The sequence below is a fragment of the Bos mutus genome, chromosome 20, assembly GCF_027580195.1.
Source record: "Bos mutus isolate GX-2022 chromosome 20, NWIPB_WYAK_1.1, whole genome shotgun sequence".
Lineage (NCBI taxonomy): Eukaryota > Metazoa > Chordata > Mammalia > Artiodactyla > Bovidae > Bos > Bos mutus.
The window spans coordinates 18,166,742-18,194,591 of record NC_091636.1 but is presented as its reverse complement, the minus strand read 5'-3'; the positions used below and the strand labels follow the sequence as shown (position 1 = coordinate 18,194,591).

Below are 27,850 nucleotides of genomic sequence, written 5' to 3'. Positions count from 1 at the left end.
TACTCACACCACTATGATTGAAACTGAATTGAGGTCACATGCAACAGGACCTACCCAGAGAGTTTGGTAAGACCAGTTGGAGAAGTATTGATGAGTCTTGCTGCAAATACAATGGTGATTCTGCTGCTCAATAGCTCAAGAGACCCCATTAGGAAGAGTCAGTTCTCCCGAATACTATTGAGCTATAATTTGCCCATAGTATCAGCCATGGCATCTGTTTGCATAGTTAATTCCTCCTCCACTGGTCCGGCAATAAAACCTGTGTTAAACAGAGAGACTTCTATAAGTGATGTTGAAGTCTGTATATAGCATATACATTCAATAAATAGTCATTATTCCTATACATGGTGTCAGAACTGTGTTAGGTGCTGAGGATACAGAAATTAAAGTACTTTAATCCCGTTGCTTCTGAGATCGTCTTTCTGGACAAGACAATATGATACAGAACCTTCAGGGACTATTCAATTCATGGCTACTTCCTACGAAAGACAAATGTATCTGAACTTACTGGCTGCTAGATATTCCAATGTCAAATAGTTCTAATTTGGCTGAAGAGTCTACTTGGATTAAATAGGGTACTTTAAAGCACAAGCAAAAGTCTTAAGAGAAAATAGCATCACAGTAGCAAAACCTCTGTATAATCCCCAAAGAAAATTCCACTCAAAGGCCTTGTTGTTTCAAGTCATATTTAGTTAAACTACATAACTTAGCCATTCCCCTGAGTGTCAGCGGAATTTCTCCCAGCGCTGTGAGTTTGTCAAGTCAAGTTACTCTGTCTCCTAACCCATGGAAAGAGACAGCAGTTATTGAGAGGTTATTGTATGTCAGCCCTTAAAGTAGGTACTTATTTGTGTTCTCATTAAAACCTTTTAGCAGCCCTCTCTTACACCGGGGATCTTATAAAGATTACACCAGGAATAGAACAACAGCCTTGTAAAGTTCAGGCCGCCGAGAAGCTGTTTTGCTCAAGTGCAGAAGAAGCCATTGCTGCCAAGTTCTTGTGGCTGGTACAGGCTGGTGCTCCTTGGAAGAACAGGGGCCATGGCTAGACTCATTGTCCTGCCTGCGCAGGGCCAGGCAGGGTAGCAGACCTAGCTGTTTAACGCCCTTTTATTGATATTTTTACTTGAAAAGCCTCTTGTTACTTTCATGGTAGGTGGGCTATCCTTAACTGGTTTTAACTTTACCCCCGTTTCATAGCAGAAATTCTTAACTTGGAATCTACAAAGAGACTTTCAGAATCTGTAACTCCCTTAAAATAATAGCAGGAAAAATTTACAAATCACTCATCATCCCACTATGCATGATTTATCTTATTTAAACCTCCTCATGGTCCTACCGAATAGGTACTGTTTTTATTTCCATTTTTGAAGATAAGGAAAATGAAGTTTAATATCTTGCAGAAAGTCTATAAGTATGCAGCAGCAGAGTAAGGGTTTTAATCCAAGCTGTCTGGATCCAGGCTAAAACTCATAGGCTTAACCACTAGGCCATACTGAACTTTATGGAATTATTTCCAAAAAGGTGTGTGGGTGTGTTTGAAAAAAAATTTTTTTTGAAAGGCTTACGTTTCTGGAGACTTTCAGGTCATTTTATTCTTAAAAGGATCTCTTTTCTTTTAAGTTGAACTGTAGTTTATAGTGTCATGTTAGTTTCAGATGTTCAACACAGTGATTCAGGTATAGGTATTCTTTTTCAGATTCTTTTCTCTTATGCTGCTGCTGCTGCTAAGTCACTTCAGTCGTGTCCGACTCTGTGTGACCCCATAGACAGCAGCCCACCAGGCTCCCCCGTCCCTGGGATTCTCCAGGCAAGAACACTGGAGTGGGTTGCCATTTCCTTCTCTAATGCATGAAAGTGAAAAGTGAAAGTGAAGTCGCTCAGTCATGTCCGACCCTCAGTGACTCCATGAACTGCAGCCTACCAGGCTCCTCCTTCCATGGGATTTTCCAGGCAAGAGTACTGGAGTGGGGTGCCATTGCCTTCTCCGCTTTTCTCTTATCACATCAGATCAGATCAGTCGCTCAGTCGTGTCCGACTCTTTGCGACCCCATGAGTCGCAGCACTCCAGGCCTCCCTGTCCATCACCAACTCCCGGAGTTCGCTCAGACTCATGTCCATCGAGTCAGTGATGCCATCCAGCCATCTCATCCTCTGTCGTCCCCTTCTCCTCTTGCTCCCAATCCCTCCCAGCATCAGTCTTTTCCAATGAGTCAACTCTTCGCATGAGGTGGCCAAAGTACTGGAGTTTCAGCTTTAGCATCATTCCTTCCAAAGAACTCCCAGGGCTGATCTCCTTCAGAATGGACTGGTTGGATCTCCTTGCAGTCCAAGGGACTCTCAAGAGTCTTCTCCAACACTGCAATTCAAAAACATCAATTCTTCGGCACTCAGCCTTCTTCACAGTCCAACTCTCACATCCATACATGACCATTGGAAAAACCATAGCCTTGACTATTGCAAAATACTGAGTATAGTCCCTGTGCTACACAGTAGGTCCTTGTTGCTGTCTCTGAGATCTAAAATTTGAAATGCTCTGCTATCTAGTTGCTACATATATGGACATTTATTAGAATGACCTGAGTAGAAACAATCTGTTCTATACCTGTGGGGCATCTGTACTTGAGTTATCAACTGAACCATTTGGTTTGTTCACCAGGAAGGTCTGCAGGTCTTGAGCTAAGAGTCCAGTGCTTCCAGACCTGCGTCACTCCTTCCCCCTGCCATCTGACCACATCTCTCCCAGGAGCACAACGCAGGTTGATATCAGCTTTTAAAATAAAATCTATGTCACTCATGAAATATCCAGAGAACTTGGAAAACTGCAGGAAACTCAGAAGCTGGTGGGCTCAGGGGCAAAGAAATCATAAATTCACAACCACCACCACCCGCCATTTAGCTTTATCATATCTTGCCAAAACTGGCATGGAGTGGGATGTGCTGTTCAAGAGTAAAGAATTTTCAATTAGTTTATTGTAGTGAAATTTGCTTTTTTTGGAACCAGGATCAAAGTCATGTCCTTTCTCTGCTCTAACAAAGGCACAGCCACATAAAAGGAAAGTCTTAGAATCTGAGCAATAACAAGATTGTGTTATGATATAATCTGTAAATATACCAACACCTCCCTTAAGAATATAATCGGACCCCCTGAACGGAGGAGGTTGTATGTTGGCCATTAGTTTCAATCACTGGAAGCGCTGCAAATACTAATTTCATTAATGTTTCACTGGCCTCAAGATTAATGCAATGAGCCAAATTATAACCATCTTATTAAAATATGGGAAATTTCAGTGTATTTAAGTAGAAAAGAACAAAAAGGGAATTAATATTTATTGAACGCATATCACCTTCAAAACACTGTCTTGGGTGCTTTAATATTCATTAACTCATTTTGGTTTTCTACATGTGAGTGGTTTATAATCCCTTTTCAACAAGTGTGGAAAAAAAAAAAAAAACCAAGTGTGGAAGCTCAGGCTGAGAGAGTCTAAGGAGCTTTGCTTAAGGTCCCAAAGCTGGCAGGGAACTGAGCCTCTTCACAACCAGATCTGATTCCAAAGTCCATGCTGTTTCTACTAAGATATGATATTTGAGGGGAGCTAAATAGCATTGGGGAACCTAGTTTTGATCATTTGCATCAGTATTTAATAAGGGACCACTGGATCCTAGAGAAGCCATGGAGTATAGTGGATATAAACTTGGATTTCAGGCAGGTTACTTATCTCTGAGCACCATTTCTTAATCTAGCATGTTGTGCTGTGCTCAGTCACTCAGTGGTGTCTGACTCTTTGTGACCCTATGGACTGTAGTCCACCAGGCTCCTCTGTCCACGGGATTCTCCAGGCAAGAATACTGGAGTGAGTTGCCGTTTTCCAGAGGATCTTCCTGACCCAGGGATCAAACCTGTGTCTCCTGCATCACAGGCAAATTCTTTACCCACTGAGCTATCTGGGAACCTACCTAGCATAGTACTAAAAATCAAAATTTAAGATCCATTTTAAATGGATCTAAAATGCTGAGAATAGTCTATCCTCTATTGTTTTTGTCAGTTGTTATTATTGTGTTGTCCTTCTAAGAAGGCCCATCGAACAGGGCAGTTGGATCCCCATGGACAGTAAATCTCCCACTGTGTGGACTCTCTGGAAGGGCTCGCCTTTGGGAGCTGCTAGAATATAAGCTCGAATTCTGTCAGGGATGAAGTGGCAGAGAGCAGGGTGGAGAAGAGCTTGACAGATCCTCCGGTCTCCAGTGTAGAGAAGTGTCATCAGAGTAATCAGTGTTAAAGCTTGAAAGATGCTGAAGACCACACTGTTTCCAGGGACATCAGCCAAAGTTTGAAGCATCCAGGAGAAAGTATCAGTATAAAAATGCATAATGGTTAGAGCACTGATATTTAGACCCCATATGGTAGATTTGGAAGAAGGCAATGGCACCCCACTCCAGTACTCTTGCCTGGGAAATCCCATGGACGGAGGAGCCTGGTAGGCTACAGTCCATGGGGTCGCTAAGAGTTGGACACGACTGAGCGACTTCACTTTCACTTTTCACTTTCATGCATTGAAGAAGGAAATGGCAACCCACTGTGGTATTCTTGCCTGGAGAATCCCAGGGACGGGGGAGCCTGGTGGGCTGCCGTCTATGGGGTCGCACAGAGTCAGACGTGACTGACGTGACTTAGCATCTTAGCATGGTAGATTTAGGGCTTCCCCGGTAGCTCAAATGGTAAAGAATCCACCTGCAGTGCAGGAAATCCTGGTTCAATTCCTGCGTCAGGAAGTTCCCCTGGAGAAGAGATAGGCTACCCACTCCAGTATTCTTGGGCTTCCCTGTTGGCCAGATGCCTGCAATGCGGGAGACCAGGGTTCAATCCCTGGGTTGGGAAGATCCCCTAGAGGAGGGCATAGCAACCCACTCCAGTATTCTAGCCTGGAGAATCCCCCTGGACAGAGGAGCCTGGCGGGCTATAGTCCATGGGGTTGCAAAGAGTCATATATGACTGAGTGACTAAGCACACACATGGTAGATTTAATTCTGGGCTCCCAAAATTGGGAAATTATAAAATTGCCTATTTTACTTTACCAAACAGAACTCCAGCAAGAATATGGAGAAAAGCTTTCTTCTATAGTTACACTCTCATTCATGTTTGCCATTGCTCGTGTGTGTGTGTGTGTGTGTGTGTGTGCGCGTGTGCACTCAGTCTGTCCAACTCTGAGACCCCATGGACTGTAGCCTGCCAGGCTCCTCTGTCCATGGAATTTTCAAGGCAGGAATACTGGAGTGGGTTGCCGTTTCCTTCTCCAGGGGATCTTTCCAACCCAGGGATCAAACCCACCTCTTTTGTGTCTCTTGCATTGGCAGACAGGTTCTTTACCACACTACCACCTGGGAAGCCTTTGCCATTGCTCAGGTGGTGTTTATTTTGGTAACAGGAATACCTGACCTTCCAGAGGCAATTTAATCTCCACAGTGCCAAAGATTCTCTCTCTGCAATAAATAGCTCAGGTTTCTAGTGATTCCCGAGGACATGGATCTCACATTACTTACCATACTATAGTCAAAAATATCTTTGCTCTTCCTTCCTACTATATACAAGACTGGAGAATAAAAGAGATGATAACATGTTGCTTTATGTGCTTTGACATTACCAGTAGTATATATTTTTGTCATTATAATTTCTAACTATGGTGAAACAGGTATGAGATTTTCCAGGTGAAGTAGAGCCTGTGACATAGCATTCAAGAGGAATAATTCTGATTCTGAAAAACTCTTTCTAAAGGACAGCACCCTTTATCTCCTTCCTGTTCTTTCTGTTTGGTGGTGGCATGGGGAAAGGAAGAGGCAGATTCAGGATCGTCAGGTGAGAATGTCAAAGGCAGAAACTGGAGCTGTTCTGCGAAGGTCAAAGGACTTTGTTTCCTATTCCATTCATAAATCCATGAGAACAGATATCTCATTGTGTTTAAATACAAAATGCACACTCCCATTTCTTTTTTCTATAAAAAAAAAACAAGACAAAATGTGAATTCTCACCTGCTGTCCAGATGTTCATCTGATTACCATTATCCACTAATCCATATAGAAATAGCAGGGTTACAGTGTGCCTTTTGTTCCTGTTTTGAAAGAGTTATTAGTACATTTGGTTGAGAAGCACAAAGGCCAGTTGAGCACATACCAGCTACTATGCTAGATACTTATTTTCTCCATTTCATGGAGGGAAACTGAGGCATGGAGAAGTTGAGTAACTTGGCCAAGCTCACATGGCTAAGAAGAGAGAAAATTAGGTTTTGAACCCAGACAGCCTAGACCATGTGTTATTTCTTTTAATGATTTTTTTTTTTATTGAAGTATAGGTGATTTACAATGTTGTGTTAGTTTCAAGTATTTAGCAAAGTGATTTAGATTCTTTTTTTCTGAATCATATTTTTCCCTTACGGTTTATTAAAAAACATTGAGCAGCGTTTCCTATGCTATGCAGTAGGCCCTTGTCAGTTATCTGCATTATATGTAGTGGTGTGTATATGTGAACTCCTGATGTATCCCTCCCCTCTCTGCTTCCACTTTGGTAGCCATAGGCTTGTTTTCTATGTCTGTGGGTCGGTTTCAGTTTTGTATATAAGTTCATTTGTATACGTTTTTAGATTCCACATGTAAGTGATATCCTATGATATTTGTCTTTCCCTGTCTGGCCTACTTCATTCTTTATGATCTCCACTAGGTCTGTCTGTGTTGTTGCAAATGGCATTATTTCATTTTTTTGTATGGCTGAGCAATATTCCATTATATATACATAGGTATATATTTTTCTCTAAAGATGAGAGGTTAAATTCTCGGAAATAAACATACCCATCCCAGGTAGACATATGCACAGAGCTCAGACACAACAGACAGAATGACTGCCTCTCATACACAGTAAAAAGCCAGCATACAATGAGTACTTGCTCTGTGCACACACTGGAGAAGGTACATATACGAATTTTATGCAACGGAGTTCACACACATGTGCTCACACATGTACAGTATTATTTCTTCATGCGGTAGATGAGAAAGGAGATGCTCAGGCAGGTTAAGCTGTTCAACATTGTCCGGCTAACAAGTGATAAATTCAAGATGGAAACAGGCTTCTCTGTCATGGAATACCATCATGTTCCCACTGAGCCATGATGCCTGCTCTCTATAGTCATTCATGCACTCAACATTTAATATTCATTTAGTGAGCACCTGCTATTTCTAATGCCTCAGCATGCAGTATAGGAAAAACACAAGATTGAAGTTCACAGGATCTAGATTTGAATTTCTGCTCCATCATTAAATATCAATTTATTAAATTTCTCTGAGTTACAGTTTCATCATCTATAAAATAGGAGTGAACAATAATATGTATCTCATAGAAATGTCATCAAGAGCAAATGAAATTATATATATAAAAATATTTGGTATATAACAAAACACTTTGTAAATCTTATTCTTATTATAATAATTACAGGAAGGGGTGTGTATGTAGCCTCCCAACCTCAAATAGTGGGAGAGGGGCATCTGAAACCTGTTGCAGTACTCCAAAATATTGCTTTAGTGAGGACCTGAGTAACATTTGGAATTGCAGGAGCAAGAATTGGAGGCATATTAGACATTGGTTCATCCATGTGGAGCTTTAAAGAACAAAATAGATTTCATGGGTAGCAATAGGTAGGGCTCCCATAAAACTTTATTATCTGTAAAATATACTCTGTGTATTTAGAACAGCAGGGGCAAAAGTAACTTTGGAGGGGCCAGAGATGAAGTTGGGGAGGGAGTTGGGACCAGACTTTAATTCAAATGCCATGATAAAGAATTTTAATCTAGTGTTGTAGGCAAGTGTAGGTATTCAAGGAAGTAACAAAAATCTCACCACATGAAGTTCTCTCCGGTTGCCATCTTTCCCTGCTGCTTTCTTCCTCTTCCCCTCTTCCTTTTTCTCCTTCTTTCTAACATCCATTCAACTACACACAAAATGCCCACAACAATGTAGAAGACGGAGGAACACGGCAGACCAGTGGGTAGGACACCACCTAGGAAGCAGCTATGACAGCTGTGCTGAAAATCGCACTGGCTCTAGAGGCTCTGCTTCCCTGGAGGGTGGAGTCCAGATTTATGAGCTGAGTTCAGTGCCATGCAGTTGAAATCAGGAATGTTAAAGCTGAAAGAGATCTTGGAGACAGATCTAGTCTTCCTAAGTTGCCAAGACATCAAATTACCTGAACACTGTTTTAAAAAGAAATATTCCTGGGTCCAATCCTAGATTACTGACTCAGAGTATCCAGAAGGAGGCCTGAGAATCTGTAGTTTTAGAAGTCTTTCGAAAGTGATATGCAGAGCAGTAATTGAGAATGATTGGTAGTCAGTCTCTTAATTTTATTTATTAAACTTTTTATTTTGTATTGGACTATAGCTGATTAAGAGCAGCCTGGACGGGAGGGGAGTTTGGGAGAAAATGGATACATGTATATGTAGGGCTGAGTCCCTTCGCTGTCTCCTTGAATCTCTTTATTTTATTGGTAACATCCCAGAAAAGTCTGGAGGTTTGCCAGTCTAGTCAGTAGCAGAGTTAGAACTCAAAATCGAGGTTCGCGATTCCCAATTCAGTACTGGAGCCCAAGGTCAGTTGTTACCTTTTTGCTGGAGAAAAGTATGTTTCTTTTTTGTCATCTACTCTTTCAGTATGAATTTGGAACCTCTTTGTCTCATAAAACTAGTCTGTATAGTGTTTAACTTTAACCTCAAGGTGGTTTGCTACATCTCTCCCAAGTATTATTAAACATTTACCGGACATTTAAGGCATTACAGTGTGGTCAGGGTGATTAGCAAAGTTAACGAAGTGGAGGACCCATATTTTAATTCCTTTCAAGTTTTGTCATACTTTTATATTTGGAGATAACGTAAACACATCCCTTCATGTCAGCAAAATGTCATGTTCTATGCAAAGATTTTGAACATTATGCTCAAGACAGCTAGATGATATCTCAAAGTAAGGTCTAATAGGGCACATTAAAGAATGTGTTTTTGTTTCAGCCTTTATGAAGTTAAAACTAATCCAGTGGTTCAATCCTCCTTTTAAGTCTTTCGTCGGAAGACCAGAAGATTTTGGTTTGAGTCATAATTCAGTCACTTAAATCAATGAGACTCTGGATAAACCATTGCCCTCCTTCCTGAGTCTTGGTTTCTTTTTGTAAATGAAGATAAGCCTCCTCGCCCCTCCCCATTGCCCAGGGTCACCCTGTGAATTTCACTGAGCCATGACAATGGAAAGGCTTTAGAAACAATGAGGGGCTAGGAGGGAGAGGCACGGGAAGGAGAGGCCTTTGGGAGAGAGTCTTCTGTTTCCCCAGGAAGGGTCATCGTAGTCCAGCTCATCAAGAGGCACAGATGGAGCTTAGGGACAAGGCCAATGGCTGAAGCACCCAGGGCATCCAGAGAGATTATTTCCATGTGGCCTGAAGGGCCAAGTGCGTTAGTGGGATTAGTGGCAAACATAGTATTCAAACTCATAATTACATTGCAAGTTTAAAGGACAGCTGTGTACAAGGAAGCCAAGAACAGAATAAGCATACATGTGGTTTGGATTTTTTCCTCATGTCAAATTTAATTTCTAGGTCTAAACTTTATAGGAAAAGAAAAAGAAGGGTAAAATCACATTTTAAGATTTTTTTTTAAGTTTTAAAGTTAGAGGGGGAAAAAAAACACAACTGAATGAATGCTTTCAAAAACTCTGATTTTGATTTCAAGAAGTATCTGCATTTCTTGCCCCCCCCCACTTTTTATGATCTGGTCAAAATTAAAATTTAAAGATCAGCAAAGTATATGAATATGTTTGGATTTTTTTTCTTCCAACATAAGTTTAAGCATCTGTTATCTATTCTTTTTATAGCTTAATGTATAAAAAATTATAGAATTTATTTTATAAGATACCTGTTCTGTACAAGCAAACACATTTTAAATTAGATTATCTGCCAGTGGTACTGATTTTGTCCAGGACAGGCTGGAGATTCCCTGGTGACTCACACAGTAAAGAATCTGCTGCAATGCAGCAGACCTAGGTTCAATCCCTAGGTCAGGAAGATCCCCTGGAGAAGGGAATGGCTACCTACTCCAACATTCTTTCCTGGAAAATTCCATGGATAGAGGAGCCTGGGGAGCAATAGAGTCCATGGAGTCACAAAGGGTCGGACACGACTGGGTGTCTAATACTTTCACTTTCAGGCTGGAGATTAAGGTTTGTTTACATATTTACACTATGCTGATACAATGAAGTACTAAAATTTTACATGCCAGGAATCAAAACAAGTACAGTTCCTATTAGGAAATAATATATCTGAGGATTCTGGCATGACCATCTATAGCCAGTTAGAGAAATCTTTGCTAGATTGAAAGGCTGTGCCATTACAAATGGCCTTGTTTACACTGTACTTAAGATATCATCATCATCCTGAAGGTGATGAAGTAGGTACAGAAACAATTCTGTTGTTTCTGCAAATATTCATTAAGCACCTAGTATTGCCAGGCACTACTGGGGGCTTCCCTGGTGGCTCAGATTGTAAAGAATCTGCCTACAATGCGGGAGACATAGGTTCGATCCCTGGGTTGGGAAGACCCCTGGAGAAGGGAAGTATTCTTGCCTGGAGAATTCCACGGAGAGAGAAGCCTGGCAGGCTACAGTCAATGAGGTCCCAAAGAGTTGGACACAACTGAGCAACTAACACTTTAACTTTTTTTCATTTCACTGGGAAGAAATGCAGTGCATTGAGAAGACACAAGTACTATAGTGGTTGCACTGAATTTCTACTTCTAAATTAAAATAAGATTTTTTTCCCTTCAGGACAACCAAATTCCTAGTGATAGTGTTCATAAATCCTATTGATGTGCCAAGTCCATAGTTGAGAAAAATACATGGCTGTCACTGCTGACCTCCTTTGCTTTTTTTTGATCTTTTGCTATGTTTTTAAACTTTTTTTAAAAGTCGAATTTTACTTCTTTAGCTATAAAAATTCCTTTCATTTTCATGCAGTGATAGATCTCAAATATTTATATGTAATCATCTGATTGTGCCAACTGGCCTCTTTTCTGGATGGATTCTATTCAGTTTTGCGTGTTGTCTTTTTTTCATTTTTGTAGAATTTATTTTGTATAATCTTGTCTCCCATTTTGGATTATTTCCCATTTATACTCCTTTTAAAAAATGACTTATGCTTTTTTAATGAGGAGTCCAAAATGGTACATGAAGCTCTAAGTACAGTGTAAACAAGGCCATTTGTAATGGCACAGCCTTTCAATCTAGCAAAGATTTCTCTAACTGGCTATAGATGGTCATGCCAGAATCCTCAGATACATTATTTCCTAATAAGAACTGTACTTGTTTTGATTCCTGGCATGTAAAATTTTAGTACTTCATTGTATCAGCATAGTGTAAATATGTAAATAAACCTTAATCTCCAGCCTGAAAGTGAAAGTGTTAGACACCCAGTCGTGTCCGACCCTTTGTGACTCCATGGACTCTATTGCCCACCAGGCTCCTCTATCCATGGAATTTTCCAGGAAAGAATGTTGGAGTAGGTAGCCATTCCCTTCTCCAGGGGATCTTCCTGACCTAGGGATTGAACCTAGGTCTGCTGCATTGCAGCAGACTCTTTACTGTGTGAGTCACCAGGGAATCTCCAGCCCGTCCTGGACAAAATCAGTACCACTGGCAGATAATCTAATTTAAAATGTGTTTGCTTGTACAGAACAGGTATCTTATAAAATAAATTCTATAATTTTTTATACATTAAGCTATAAAAAAGAAAGTGAAAGTGAAGTTGCTCAGTCGTGTCTGACTCTTTGCGACTCCATGGACTGTAGCCTACCAGGCTCCTCTGTCCATGAGATTTTCCAGGCAGTAGTACTGGAGTGGATTGCCATTTCCTTCTCCAGGGGATCTTCCCAACCCAGGGATCAAACCCGGGTCTCCCACATTGTAGACAGATGCTTTACCGTCTGAGGCACCAGGGAAGCCCTATAAAAAGAATAGATGTTTAAACTTATGTTGGAAGGGAAAAAAATCCAAACATATTCATGTACTTTGCTGATCTTTAAATTTTAATTTTGACCAGATTTGATCATTTGAGTTTGATCTCTAGGGTGACAGTGAAATATTTTTCATAGCAAAAATGCCTTGATATTCAGTGAAGGGAAGCCCAAACTAGACAATACTCCATTTTGTTTGAAGCCACACAGCCCAGAGAATGTCCCAGGTAACTTTCTCTCCTCCTCCTAGAGGAGACTATCTGGTTCTAGAAGGGCATTTAGTCTATGAGTTTAGAACAGGAAGGATGGCCCTAGGCATCTGCATCAACCTATATCATTCCCAGTACAAAAAACCAACTCGGCTCTGATTCCATTGCAAATGAACTAGAGAACAGTGATGAGTGGTTCTAGTCTACATTTGGGTAAGTTATGAAAGATTTCTAGAAATTATTTTTAGACTCTGGTCCATATACTCCTAGAAATGTATACATTCAGAATGTCAGTTTGGTCTGGAGTCCCGTTCAAAGCAAAACAAGCCTAGTTTGATGCCGTGTTTCTAAGACCTCATTGACTCCAGTGGAGCATGGATCCAAATCCCTGGAGAAGGCAACTCCTTGTCTCTGATCCACAGACAGACTCATGTTCAACTGGTCCTCTCTAGCTTTCCTGATTTTCATCAATGCAAAACAGAACCAGACCTTCCCTCTTTATAGAACAACCCCCACTGTGTGTAATGGCTGTGAATGCATTCTCCAACACTTCTTCAGCACTAGATGATAAGAAATGTCATGAAAATAAGCACAACGAAGGAACGTTAAAGAGAAAAATCTCAACCAGGTATCAAGACAGTAGAATTTAAAGAGGCAGAGTTTTACTTGGGCCTCAATGGGGTGCCTTTTTTTTTTTTTAGTCAGTTCATTTTTCACCAAGTAACTATCTAGGGTGGCGTGTAGGAAAACAGGGCAGCTCTCTTCCTTGCTGTCATCTGGGGACCAGGATCCTTTCGTTTGTGTTCCTACCATCCTTTGTCGCTGCAGAACCTTCAGCATCCAACTAGAAGTGGGAAGAACAACCCATAGCCAGGCACTCAGGAGGAATTCTGAGCCAGTCCTGGAAGTGGCATGTGAGATTTCTGGTCATATCCCTTGCATGACCAAATCTAACTACAGAAGAAGCCTAGAAATGAGGACTTCTTGTCTGCCTAGGAACAAGCAGAGACTGGAATTTGGCAGATGGCAAGCATAATTTGCTATATTCATGGCTTTGATTGTTGAATTCTATGTTTTTCCAGCATTGTGTTGTCTTTAGTCAGGATTATAAAACCATTTCAAGGAAATATAAAATATATATATATCTTTACTTTTCAAAATCATTGTTGGAGTGGATCAGTCCAACAGCTGTTTGGCAGTCCATCCCAATGTCTTAAAACATTTGAAGGATCATTTGCAAGCTCGTATAATTCACCTCATATAAGAAATCACAAAGGAAAGCAAATATCAGTAGGTTCATAGCACAATGAATCATAGGCTGCTTGGTGTGGACATTTACATCTGTGTCTTTATTCTCTGTGATATATTTTAAAGAACTGTGAAAGCACTGATCGTGTATAACCATCAGAGTATTCTTACAATTGCTCTACCATGGTGAAATTGAAGAAATGGTATCTAATTCAGGCCACACGGCTCTCTGAAGCCCTTCCCTGTTCTCTTCCACTTTCATTAAAGTGGAAAAACCCATCTGTTTGGATCATTGAGGTTGGAAACTGAGTGATATCACTTCTCCAAAATAGATTTAATAGTATGGCTTGGTTAATTGTTTCCTGACCTGTTTGAGAGAGAGTCCAGACTCAGAGAAAAACATGGTGTATAAATTTTTGTATTCAATAGTGGCAAAGAGTCGGATTTGCATTATATTTTTAAAGGTAATTTTGGTAGAACTATTACAGTTTTTGTTTTCAGTTATTAAAGACTTATCTAGACATTTAATCTACTTAATATATGATATTTAATGATACTTTCACAAAGGACTTATAATATTTGATCATTATTATTCATCCAATTAAGCCATTTGAAAATTAATTCTTAATAAGTCAAAATATGTGAATAGCTAGAAATGAGATTGAGAACCACGTTTTAAAGTCCACTTCTCAAAGAGAAAATCATGATCCCTGTAGAGACATATGGTTTAAAATAGATCCTTCTCAGACCTTCAAAGTGATTCTAGCATTCTACCTGGTGGGATCACTCATCTGGAAGAAGGAGCATAAGCGTATTGCAAGCAAAGTTATGAAAAGTATGGGTATGCTTTGGAAACTTTTTGGCTATCAAAAAAATAAAGAAAAAGAAGAATTAGGGAAAAAACTAGCCTTAATAATAATATATCTTTTAGGAAGAAAATATGATGCCACATCCCCATTTTCAGTCTTTCCGTTGTTTCCCTGTCCTTTCCCATTCTGTTATGGCCTCAAATGCACAGGGAAGCTAATGAAGATCAAGCTTAGAGCCCTTCACGGGCTGGGCCCCATTCTAAATTCTAGAAGAGAGGCGTAATAACCACTGCACATAGTTATAGATTTTGTAAAATTTGCAAAAGTTAGAACTTGGGGGGGCATTACTTTTTTCAAAACAGACTGTCAAAGTACCATGAAACCAGGTTCCTACCCCTGATTCCATGGCTGACTGGAGGGCAGACCGGAAGATGTTCAAGACAGATTCTGTTAAATGGGGGCAAATCCTATTTTTTTATGGCCCCTTTGTTTTTTTGCAGCTTTATTTAGATATCATTGACATATGACATTATGTAAGTCTAAAGTGTGCAAGTAGTGATTCTGTATTGTATATATTGGAAAATGATTACCACAATAAGGTTTTAACACGTCCATCACCTCAAATAGTGACAGCTGTGTGTGTGGTGAAAACTTTAAAAATATACTCTGTTAGCAATTTTCAAATTCTATACTGTATTAACTATAGTCACAGTGTTGTACATTATATCCCTGAACTTATTCATCTTACTACTGGGAGTTTCTACCCTTTAACCACCATTACCCATTTCTCTTACCCGCTTCTCCCAGCCCCCAATTCAGTTCAGTTCAGTCGCTCAGTCGTGTCCGACTCTTTGCGACCCCATGAATCGCAGCACGCCAGGCCTCCCTGTCCATCACCAACTCCCGGAGTTCACCCAGATTCACGTCCATCGAGTCAGTGATGCCATCCAGCCATCTCATCCTCTGTCGTCCCCTTCTCCTCCTGCCCCCAATCCCTCCCAGCATCAGAGTCTTTTCCAGTGAGTCAACTCTTCGCATGAGGTGGCCAAAGTACTGGAGTTTCAGCTTTAGCATCAGTCCTTCCAAAGAAATCCCAGGACTGGTCTCCTTCAGAATGGACTGGTTGGATCTCCTTGCAGTCCAAGGGACTCTCAAGAGTCTTCTCCAACACCACAGTTCAAAAGCATCAATTCTTCGGCGCTCAGCTTTCTTCACAGTCCAACTCTCACATCCATACATGACCACAGGAAAAACCATAGCCTTGACTAGATGAACCTTTGTTGGCAAAGTCATGTCTCTGCTTTTGAATATGCTATCTAGGTTGGCCATAACTTTCCTTCCAAGGAGTAAGCGTCTTTTAATTTCATGGCTGCAGTCACCATCTGCAGTGATTTTGGAGCCCAGCCCCCAACAATCACTAATCTATTCTCTGTTGTCCGTGGGCTTCTTTTAGATTATGCATATAAATCAGATCGTACAGGATTTGTCTTTCTCTTTCTGACTTATTAACTTAGTGTGATTGCCCTCAAAATTCATCCATGTTATTATAAGCAGCAGAATTTCTCTTTTTTATAGCTGAATAATATTCACTCCATATATGTGTGTGTATTTCTTTATCTATTCCTTAGTCATTGGACTCTTAGGCTGTTTCCATATCTTGACTATTATAAATAGTGCTACAATGAACATACCTCTTCAAGATAGTGGTTTTATTTCCTTTGGATATTATATACCCAGAATTGGAATTGCTGATTCATATGGTAGTTCTATTAATTTCTTGAAGAACCTCCATACTGCTTTCCATAGTGACCATACCAACAAACATTTCCTTCAACAATATACAAGAGTTTCTCTCACCAGGAGGCTAGGAAAGGCTAGATTAGAGTGGCAATTTTCAATAGAGGAGTCTGGGAATATCTCATCATGAAGGTGGCATTTGACTGATACCTGGGTCAAGAATATTCTGGCTAATGCCAAGGCTCTGGGGAGGGAGTGCTCACATGTGTTCAAGGAACAACCAGAGATAGAAGAGGCTGAGATTACCCTACTAAGTGAAACAAGTCACAGAGACAAATACCATATGATATCATTTATATGTGGATTCTAAAATATGACACAAATTTAAATGAGCCTGTCTATGAAACAGGAGCTTCCCAGGTGGTACTAGTAATAAAAAACCTGCCTGCAAATGCAGGAGACAGGAGATGCAGGTTTGATCTCTGGGTCAGGAAGATCCCCTGGAGGAGAGGATGGCAGCCCACTCCAGTATTCCTGCCTGGAAAATCCCACGGACAGAGGAGCCTAGCGGCCTTCGGTCCATAGGGTTGCAAAGGGTCGGACACAATTGAAGCGACTTAGCATCTATGAACCAGAGTCATAGACACAGAGAGTAGACTGGTGGTTGCTGTGGAGAGGGGAGTGGTTTGAGGGGAGGGATGGAGTGGGAGGTTGGGGTTAATAAATGTAAACCTTTATATATAGAATAGAAAAACAACAGCTCTTACTGTACAGCACAGAGTCCTGAAATGGTATGCCATGATAAACTATAATGAAAAAGAATATTTGAAAAATGTATATATTTATATGTATAACTGCATCACTTTGCTGTACAGCAGAAAGTAACACAGCATCATAAATCAACTACAATAATTTTTTTAAATAAATCACCTATAAACCTCAAATAAAATAATTCTGAGTTTGAGCTTTTTAAAAAAACTTTAGATTGAACCTTTTAGAAACATTGGCCTTTTGCCATCCCGTTTGGCAAAAACTTACAAAGCAAGTCCAGCTTATCCCTTTTGGCCTCCAACCCAAACATTAAACTCACGCCATCGTTTTCAACTTGAGTCTCTTTATTGGCCTCTGTGACTCAGGAGTGTCATGGGCATGTCAGAAACAAATACTATGCTCCCTGAGATCATTTGGTATTTTTACCCATAAAGAAGCGCACGGCTTTCTCCTTTGTGTCAGGCCTTTGTTTATAAAAAATGATCTGTGAAAACAAAGGGTAAAATTACACATCCTTCATGTAAATATACATATTATGCAAGGTAACATGCACAGCGTCACTTACTTTCTACTTTACTAACGTCCTGAATACTAGGCGCTCTCATGATGTCCTATGCAAATTTGAAATGGAGCTTTGGGATTGATTTGAGGAAGATCGCCATTCACGCACCTCTCTGTAAAATGCCGTTTTCTACAATCTCATTTCTATAGATAACCCTAGCAAAGTAAATATTGAGGTAGGGAATTGGAAGAAGCAGTATTTTCTTTACTCCAGAGAAGGTACTCGATCTGCAAGAAATTCCTGAATGGAAAATATCACTGGTGTTGATTAGAAACAGTTTCATAGCCTAGTAGTATTGATAACAGTGGGTAAAACACTTATTATAGAGAGAAAAAAAATATTTTTAAATGATTATCCAACTCTGCTTATATTTCATTAAGCTTGGGGGCAAATCAGCCCCCTCATCCTGAGCGGTAAAGCACCAAAATGGATTCCATCGTAGCGCCAATGGCATGGGCTACCATACGCAAAAGAGTCAGGTACAGGAAAATAAACAGCAGTGTAATTGTGCAGCGAGTATAGGTACCAAGCTACACCCAGTGGCCTGGTATCTGAAGGACTGTTCCTGCTTATTCTTTTTGCCTGGAGCCCCACCCAGGATGTCAGGATTTCCACGCCTTCCACGTTCCTAGCAGGAAATTGTTCTTTTTCTTCAGTGAGGAATATCTAGAGAAAAATCAACAGTCTCCACCCTCTCCCCGGATGTTATCACACTGGAATTACAGAGTGGGGTGGAGACACACAGCTAAGTTGTAAAAGCAGCTCAAGTTGTGAGAGCGATCTGGCTCCAGCACCTGTCACCGCATTGATTGCCAAGGCCGATTCCAGCTCTCAGTTCCCTCTCTCCCCTACCCCACCCTCCCCAGTAGGTTCTTCCCAAGGCAGCATGCTCAGGAACAATCTGGATGGAAAGTCCCCCTCAAACCAAAAGAGTGATAACAGTTAAAGTAACAATAGATCCTATATATTGGGAAGGTGCTAGCTGCCAGGCACTGTGCTGAATGCTTTCTAAACATTACATAGGGCCCTAAAACTAGATACTGTAATTGTCCTTATCAGGAAATGGAGCCTTAGTACAGTAACTGCCTAAGAGCATACAACTAGAAAAGTGGTAGAACCATGATTTAAAATTTAGACCATGTTTTCTAACTGAGACAGCATATTAAAAAGCAGAGACATTACTTTGTCAACAAAGGTCCGTCTAGTCAAGGCTATGGTTTTCCCAGTGGTCATGTATGGATGTGAGAGTTGGACTATAAAGAAAGCTGAGCACCGAAGAATTGATGCTTTTGAACTGTGGTGTTGGAGAAGACTCTTGAGAGTCCCTTGGACTGCAAAGAGATCCAACCAGTCCATCCTAAAGGAAATCAGTCCTGAATGTTCATTGGAAGGACTGATGTTGAAGCTGAAACTCCAATATTTTGGCCACCTGATGCGAAGAGCTGACTCATTTGAAAAGACCCTGATGTTGGGAAAGATTGAGGGCAGGAGGAGAAGGGGACAACAGAGGATGAGATGGTTGGATGGCATCACTGACCCAATGGACATGGGTTTGGGTGGACTCCGGGAATTGGTGATGGACAGGGAGGCCTGGTATGCTGTGGTTCATGGGATTGCAAAGAGTCGGACATGACTGAGCGACTGAACTTTGCTTTGCTTTCTAATTCCCAAGTGAATGTCCTAGAATATTTTTGGTTATCTCCCACCTCCCAGTGGGAAGATCTCTGTTGTCAGTGCACCCTTGATGTTAATACAAAGTGACAGAAGCAGCTCTGAGATGTTCCTGACATGAGTGGAGGCTTTCAGGGTTCCCTCCAGCATTCAGCAGCTACTGGGTTCCCTCCAGGGTCTTCCCTGTTGGAGCTCTTCAGAGCTGCTTTGGAAATGGGACATCTTTACATCAGGGCTCCCTGAAGCGGCCCCACTGGACTCCTCATGTGGCTCACCTCCATCCAGCTCCTTGCTGGGGATCAGCGTCGAGTATAAGGTCCTGATGGCCAGGCAACATGAGATGAGCTGTTCATCCATGAAAACAGCAGAACCATGATTCAGGAAAGATTCCACATTATGGGCAAGAAGAGATGCAAAATGCATAAACCAGAGGAGCAGGGTCTAAAATCAGGCAAAAAAAGAAGAGAAATGGCTCTAAGTGGACCAGTGATTGCAAGGTCAGGAAACACAAAGTGTGGGAATAGCGAAGGAGGCCAAGTGGAAAGTGGATCAGGACATGTAGTCCAGTAATTGTGCTGATTCAGAACAATGTAGAGAGCTGGGGAGCAGTTTGGTTGGTTGGTCAATTTGCTTGTATACTCTTTGGGGTTTTTTTGTTGTTGTTGTCAGGTTCCACAGAAAGGGTCCTGAGTGGAGTGAATGGTCACGAGTAGTGCCGAGTGCACACAGCCTTCAGCAGTTCTGATTGCAGCAGGCTGGCAGGGCCACAACTCTTTACCACCCCTCTACCTTCTGCAGACTCACCAACCCTCCCTGTTCCAAATGAGCTTGCAGACTCTGGAAAGAAACCTACCACAGGGGTTGTAACAGAGGCTCTTGCGCCTTCCCACTGTGTTCATAACTGGGAAAATAGGGATCTTGGAATTCCAAAACTGAGGCTCATAAAGACCAAGCCCCAGAATTAGCCTTGGCATGCTTGATCCATAAATTGATCAGAATGTTACTTTCAATGAGTTAACATTTGAAATTCTTTCAAGGTTAGGAAGCTAAGAGATTTTTTTTTTTTCTATTTTTGTAACAAATAACAGGCGGCTTCGCCGTAGAGACATTCCCAGGCCCTGAAATCAGAAAGCTTGAGTTTAAAACCCACTTAGAAACTGTATGGCTTTGAACGTGTCACTTAACATAGAGTCAGTTCTTTGTGACAGAGATTCCTCATTGGTCAAATGGAAAATATAGTGCCCACTTCAAAGGGTTATTGTGGGGATTTAATGAGGTACCGTATATATAACACAGCACAATTCCTGGAGAGTGTTCTAGATGTTTTATTATCATTGTGATTATTATTCTCACCATCATCATTATACTCAGATATTCTCACTCTCCCTACCTCTGTACTTACTTTCCCAAACTTCTGCTAATCTTATCCTTCAGTTCAGTTCAGTCTCTCAGCTGTGTCCGACTCTTTGCGACCCCATGAACCGCAGCACACCAGGCCTCCCTGTCCATCACCAACTCCGGAGTTTACCCAAACTCATGTCCATTGAGTCGGTGATGGCATCCAACCATCTCATCCTCTGTCATCCCCCTTCTCCTCCCACCTTCAATCTTTCCCAGCATCAGGGTCTTTTCAATGAGTCAGTTCTTCGCATCAGGTGGCCAAAGTATTGGAGTTTCAGCTTCAGCACAGTCCTTCCAGTGAATATTCAGGACTGATTTCCTCTAGGATGGACTGGTTAGATCTCCTTGCAGTCCAGTCTTATCCTTGGACTCCATCTAGTTGGCAGTGAGTCAAAGGAGGATTCATTATATTGAAGTGTTTGCCAAAGAATGTGTTTGGCAAATTCACAACTGACCTCTTTGGTACCAACATCTAAGGTTAGGGTTACGCCTCATCTCCTACTTGTTTTATTAATAATACCATGACATTGTTTATAAAGTTACATTTCAAAAATGAGTAGCTTATTTGAAATCATCCATATTTTCAGCCTAAATAAAGTCTCAGTTAATTTGCTATCCACTGAATGAATTACTGCCTCGATGTGTTTTCAACCAAATCTCTTCTAGGAGAAGATCCTCAGTTCTAATATTTACAAAAGAGCTCATTTTTTAAAAAGTAAGAGTGAATACCTACTAACAGTGACCATTTTTAGGTCATTTTTAATCTGTAAATGGAGAAGGCAATGGCAACCCACTCCAGTACGCTTGCCTGGAAAATCCCATGGATGGAGGAGCCTGGTAGGCTACAGTCCATGGGGGCATGAAGAGTTGGACACAACTGAGCGACTTCACTTTCTCTTTTCACTTCCATGAATGGAGAAGGAAATGGCAACCCACTCCAGTATTCTTGCCTGGAGAATCCCAGGGACAGCCAGGCCTGGTGGGCTGCCCTCTATGGGGTCGCACAGTCGGACACGACTGACGGGACTTAGCTGTAAAGCTAATATTAATATTTCTTAGGCTAATGTGTTTTTATCGATATTTGGTAATCACTTCCTATGGACCTATAAGGGATTTAAAAAAATTTTTTTAAAGGTTGTTTTCATGAATCTTTAAGAAATAAATAGTTTTGACTTTTAAGTTTATAATAGATTTTCCTCAAGAAAATGATCTCCCTCTAGTGGACAAATTGTTATACTACAACCTGCAAAGAAAACTATCAAAGCCCATGGACTATCCTGTATCAAGTGTTTTATGACCTATTAATAAATGTTTGGTGTTAATAGGTAATATAACTGAAAAAGAAAGGTTAAAATTTTAAAGATACTTAGCAGTATTTGTTACAAAACTGACAGTGGGGAAATTTTTTAAATTAAGACTTTCTTGATTTAATTGAAAACATAATAAAACAAATAATGATTAATAATAAATTAAATCATAATAAAACAAATTAATGATTTGGGAGTAATACTGGTATTTCCTCAGGTGAACTGAGAAAAACGGAACCACAAACCATGCTCCTGTAGCTCTTATACTTCCGTTTCTGCATAGTGTGAAAAGGGTACTTATCGTTTATTTTCTAAAACAGTAAGCACATTTTAATATTGAAGGGAAATCAGCGTAAACATTTGTTTTATATGTTCACATTAAAACCTCCTCATGCTGAAGAGCTGCCATGACTATCTCCTTAGAGCAGAAATCACCCCTTATCCTCTCCCCAAGCAGAGGTCTTCCATGTCTTTCAACTGTATACTGAATGCCTTCAAAATCCCTCTTTAAATACCATTCTTCCCTGAAGATTTCTTAGATATCCCTGCCTGGATTAATCTCATTGCCTTTATTTTTGTAACTCAGTGTGCTCATGGTAGGTATTTAATAAATGCTTGTTGAGTTAAGCATATCCAAGAAGAACTTGCCAGAGATCCGGTATAAGTCTCTGTAATAATTAGAAATCCTTCCCCTCTGGCCTTCCTCAGGATTGCTAAAATCCCAGATGCATGAAGTGTCTGTCCACGTGCAACAGATGTCCGTTTTGGGGTGTCACCTAGGACTTCCCTAGTAGCTCAGCTGGTGAAAAATCCACCTGCAATGAAGGAGACCTGGTTCGATTCCTGGGTTGGGAAGATCTCTTGGAGAACAGATAGGCTACCCACTCCAGTATTCTGGCCTGGACAATCCCATGGACTGTTACATGGGGTCGCGAAGAGTTGGACTGAGCTACTTTCACTTTCTTTTCATTGCTAATACACATTTGTGGTTTACACGATTATGCCTTATAGCTGGGAGAGCTTCAGGGCTAGTAGATAATCCAGTTAGCTTGGTAATTTTGGTCAATTAACCTTTCTAGGAGCTGGTGTCCTCTTCTGGCAATGGCACCTCCACTCCAGTACCATTGCCTGGAAAATCCCATGGACGGAGGAGCCTGGTAGGCTGCAGTCCATGGGGTCGCGAAGAGTCAGACACGACTGTGCAACTTCACTTTCACTTTTCACTTTCATGCATTGGAGAAGGAAATGGCAACCCACTCCAGTGTTCTTGCCTGGAGAATCCCAGGGATGGGGGAGCCTGGTGGGCTGCCGTCTCTGGGGTTGCACAGAGTCAGACACGACTGAAGCGACTTAGCAGCAGCAGCAGCATCCTCGTCTATAAAATGAATCTGTTCAAGTAGATAATCTCTCAGTGTCCTTTAAGGACCAAATAAATGCATCTGTAAAGTGACAAAATTCTAAGAAAATTTGAATTGAAAAACATGTTTGTGACTGGCTAAGCTAGATTTTGAGTTTTTCCTTTGTGTGTGTGTGTGTGCACGTGCTCACTTTCTACTAGATGGATTGGTTTAGAGTCAGTGTTCTCATTTGGTCATAGAATCATAGGTGATTCATGAAACATCAAGCATCTGGATAATTCTTCCACTGTGGCCTTCAGTCTTTGGGTCATAATACTGTTATTAATGACTCCAGTAGCAAAAGAATATTTAAAAATTAGCTAGTTGATAGTTTAGACAAAGATTGTAATGGGGAAAACATTGATAACAACTGAACTTGAATTCATTCACTCATTTACTCATTTAACAAATTTTTAAACCACATACTTGCTGGGCTATCGGGAGCTAACATCCTCTTCTTATAGGAACACACAAGAGTTGACTTCATTTTAATACTGGTTGATGTTTAACTAGAAGAACTCTGTGGCAAGTTTATCTCGGTTATAAAGTGTGCGATATCAAGAATGGCATCTGTAGTTCTTTTCTCCCCAAACTCTAAACTCTATATTGCTGAGCATCGTGCCTTTCATTCATTTGATCACTAGTTCAAACCACTTTTCTGAAGTGCCATGTGAGTGCTTAGAACACCTAGAATCTTCATTCTCAGCTCACAGTCTAGGAATGGAGATCACGTGGTAATTATTTCCAGCTCCTTATAAACCCCACCAGTAGGGAGTAGGAACAAATCCTGGGGGTGCAGAGGAAGGGCATCTCATGAAGCTCTGGGGTATCAAGTCAGTATTTCAAGTGGAGGCTAAGTCATCAAGGATGAATAATGTTTAGGCAGGAGAGTGTAGTGCCGAGTAACTGGGGAGAAGAAGGTTAGGTGGTGAGAGCCTGCGACAGGGAGGCGGTGGTTGAGTGTGAAGGGAACGTGAACTGCTCAGTGGAAGAGTATTGCACGTCAAGGTTGGGAAAAGGGCTCATTGTCCTTGAGGACAGATGCCCGTGATTCTGTCAGTTTAGCCAAGGAATGTGACCTTTATTCTGAGGACAACAGTGAGCTACTGAAAGATTTTTAGCTGATGAATTACATAGTCAGGTTTACATTTTAAGGAGAGTCATACCGGGTGAAAAATGGATTCGAGAGACTACTTTTAAAACTCTTATAATAATATAAATGAGAGTTGATGGGATCTTGAACTTAATATATTGGCAGTGGGGATGGAGGGAAGTAGCTACAACAGAAATTAGTGATTCAATAGATGTAGGTAGGAGTGGAGAAGCTACTCCAGAGAAGCTCAGCTTTGGGGAAGCAAGGATATTAGACATGTCATGAGCACTTGTTGAATTGAACCCAAATATTTAGTGAATTACTATATAAAAGGACTTCTAAGGAGAACCAGTCTTTGCAGAATTGTTCCTTTTTAACTGAAATTGAGTTCAGAGCGATCTATGTATCTTATATCTGGTCAGTTAGCAGAAATACTCAAAAGCTTGGGAGGAAAAGTGTATGAAGTCGGTATGTTATTTTTCTTTTGTATATTCTGGTATTATAATTTTTTTAACAAAAGGAATCAGTTGCTAGGTTTCCTACTTCCTAAAATGAAATCTCCCTTTATTAAAACATCAACGAAAAAAAAAAAATAAAACATCAACGTACAGTTCACGGCAATGTCATCCTTTTCTTCCTTGTTGACAGTTTCGATGTGGACAATGGCACATCTTCAGGGCGGAGTCCCTTGGATCCCATGACCAGCCCGGGATCTGGCCTGATTCTCCAAGCAAACTTTGTCCACAGTCAGCGTCGGGAGTCCTTCCTGTACCGCTCCGACAGTGATTATGACCTCTCGCCAAAGTCCATGTCCCGGAACTCCTCCATTGCCAGTGACATGTAAGTATGAGGCTGAGCAAAGGGACAAAGAAACTCTTAGAGGAAACCAAGTAAATTTCTCTCTAGAGTTGATAGAACCAATATGTTTGCTCAACTGCATCAGTCTCTAATTTAAAAAGGATGATGGACAAAATTGTATAAACTGAAGATAAACAGTAGATTGAATTTGTATATGCTCTCACTCTTGGTAGGACATTTATTTTTCCTAGAGAATACATTGTCTGGGGAAAGTGAGAATTAAATTTTTAATGGAGGCATTTACACTGAAAACATTAGCTTATATTCGTATAGGACCTGACTGAGATTTAGCTACCTAACCATGTGAATCTTTCTGAATATTTTGAAAAGCTTTAAACTCAGTTTGCAAGTCCCCATGATATTAGCATGTGTGTCTCTTTGAATGCATCTTCACTAATGTACCACACAGATGTTAGCACTGGTTTGCTGGCTCATTTGAGAGATCTTTGTGGAGGGTTGCCTAAATTAAACCATTTTTGGAATATTAATCACTGGAGGCAAGTAAAGAAAACATTGGACAGTCTTGAATATCGTTTAAGACATGGTACAGCTTGGAAAGTAATTAAAACAGATAAGCTGGTTTACAGATCACATACCATCATTAGCTCATTTTCTCAGCACATTCCATTCCTGTTTACTCTAATGTTCTTTAGTTTTCTAGTTTCTGGAGGCTTCTAAATAGGACCTGACTCTTACTTAGTACCTTTGCTGTCATTTAAGATCACTCGGAATGAGCGGGGAGCCCGAGTGGGACTTCCTCCCAGAATCCCGTTGGCCAAAATAGCGGGGCCGTGGGTGACACGTAAGTTGGGTGGGAGGCGGCGGCCGCCGAGGTTCAGCAGTCCCGTCAGTGACACCGGCCCGCGGTACCCCCCCAAACTCGGCCGGGATAGCCGGTCGCCCACCCAGCTACTCACCCCGAATTAAAAAAAAAAAAAAAAAAGATCACTCGGCCTCTGTGTAGAGTTAATGTCCAGTTTCCTCTTCTGCATATACATCCGTCCAATAACAACAGCATCTTCTCACGGCACCATCTCAAAAGCTCAGGATAGGTTGCAGTACATCTTAGAAGAATGTATGGGGTCCCTGAATGTCTAGTGTTATTCTTGGTATTCTAACAGGTCATTAGGTTATCCCAATAGGTCTACATGAGATTCTAGAAATGAAATGGCTCTTGGTTGCCATTTATTAATAGTTATAAAATGATGATACTCTCTTCTCCCTAGGAATGAGCAACTAGAGTACAATCACTTTGATTCAGGTTCTGAATTACAAAATTCCCATTGTGTAACTGTCTTTGTTTGACAATTACAGGAGACAGAAGAAAACTCTAAGACAGGGTTCTTAATCTCAAATAACTAATAATGTTATGAAATGACAGGTTTTATGTCAAATAATTAGTGAAAAAACATTTTTTAAGTCCTAATTGTTGTCCTTGCAGGCTACAGTAAAAGTATGTCATTACCTACCTCTGTGCACCTGTCTCCTCCATCTTTCAAAAACTACCCAATTTACTTTCCTTTTTTAATCTGCTTTTTTGGCAGTGAAACTTCTTCCATAATTATATCTCTCCACATTCTTCCAAACCCACTCCAAGATCCACATCTACTTGCTGTATATCCTTATATGTTGTGTTACCTTAATATTCTGAAATGTATCTTTAGTTCATATTGACCTCTGAAAATCATCCCAATTCAAATAATATGTGTCAGTCACCCATAAAGTAGAAGTCATGGTGCCAGATATCAGAGGAAATACAAGGTGCATTTAATCTAGCTCCCATCACTGTATCTTTAGTTCATATTGACCTCTGAAAATCATCCCAATTCAAATAATATGTGTCAGTCACCCATAAAGTAGAAGTCATGGTGCCAGATATCAGAGGAAATACAAGGTGCATTTAATCTAGCTCCCATCACTGTTGTGTGCTCTCTTCCCTCCTGCTCAGAGCCCTCTTCTTCACTGATTCTGCTTATCACCCCTTAACATATTATCTCCAACATATAGAGACAGACCCTTTTCTCTCTGCTTTGGAAAATTCTTTTTATGTATATGTTCAGCTATCAGCTTTCATCAGATGACTTACTGCTCAGTATCTCTGGCCCTGAAACCTCAGTTGAGCCCCAGAACTATAACACCTCACTGCCTGCTAGAGATTTAGACTTCCTTGTTCAGCTGTTCCTTCACACTTCACAGTGCATGCGTGCTTAGTCGTGTCCTGCTCTTTTCAATGCCATAGACTGTAGCCCACCAGGCTTCTCTGTCCATGAGATTCTCCAGGTAAGAATACTGCAGAGGGTTGCCATTTCCTCCTCCAGAGGATCTTCCCAACCCAGGGGTCAAACCAGCATCTCCTATATTGGCAGGCAGATTCTTTTACCACTGAGCCATCTGGGAGGCCCCAATTAGTCCATATTCATCATTAATTCATTGTATTGATGGTGTCCACTCTTCTTCATTACAAAACAACCTCCTTTTCCCATTGGTCCCATTTCTGTTATCTTTGTCTTGTTTTCTTAGGTTTGAAATTTAAGATGGTCGTTTATTCACACGTAATAAAAATGCTTACTGAGCGACTAGGTGTATCATAGCTTCCAGTCTGCATGGGGTAGGAGGAGAGGCAGGGCAGGAGGGCTGACAGTTGAGAGTTTCGTCATAAAATGTGAGAAGCACCATCCTTGAGGCATTTACAAAACTACAAGAGAAAAGGAGAGGAGAAGGAGAGTTTGCCAGCCAGGGAGAGCCAGGCCAAGAGGG

At 40.9% G+C, this 27,850-nt stretch overlaps 1 protein-coding gene and 1 long non-coding RNA gene across 6 annotated transcripts in view; one reads left to right on the top strand and one right to left on the bottom strand.

The window, feature by feature from the left end:
• Positions 1-27,850, top strand: part of PDE4D (phosphodiesterase 4D) — an 810,773-nt gene that overhangs the window by 548,963 nt on the left and 233,960 nt on the right. For all 5 annotated transcript variants that reach the window (XM_005889048.3, XM_070357505.1, XM_005889049.3 and 2 more), the window contains exon 2: positions 24,884-25,075. In XM_005889048.3, coding sequence (XP_005889110.1) covers positions 24,884-25,075 — 192 coding nt within the window. The remainder of the gene's footprint in view (positions 1-24,883; positions 25,076-27,850) is intronic.
• LOC138984233 (uncharacterized) lies at positions 123-8,651 on the bottom strand. The gene is made up of 3 exons (XR_011461501.1): positions 7,883-8,651; positions 6,028-6,107; positions 123-259 (listed from the first exon to the last, which is right to left on the bottom strand). It is a non-coding gene; the product is annotated as an uncharacterized lncRNA (long non-coding RNA).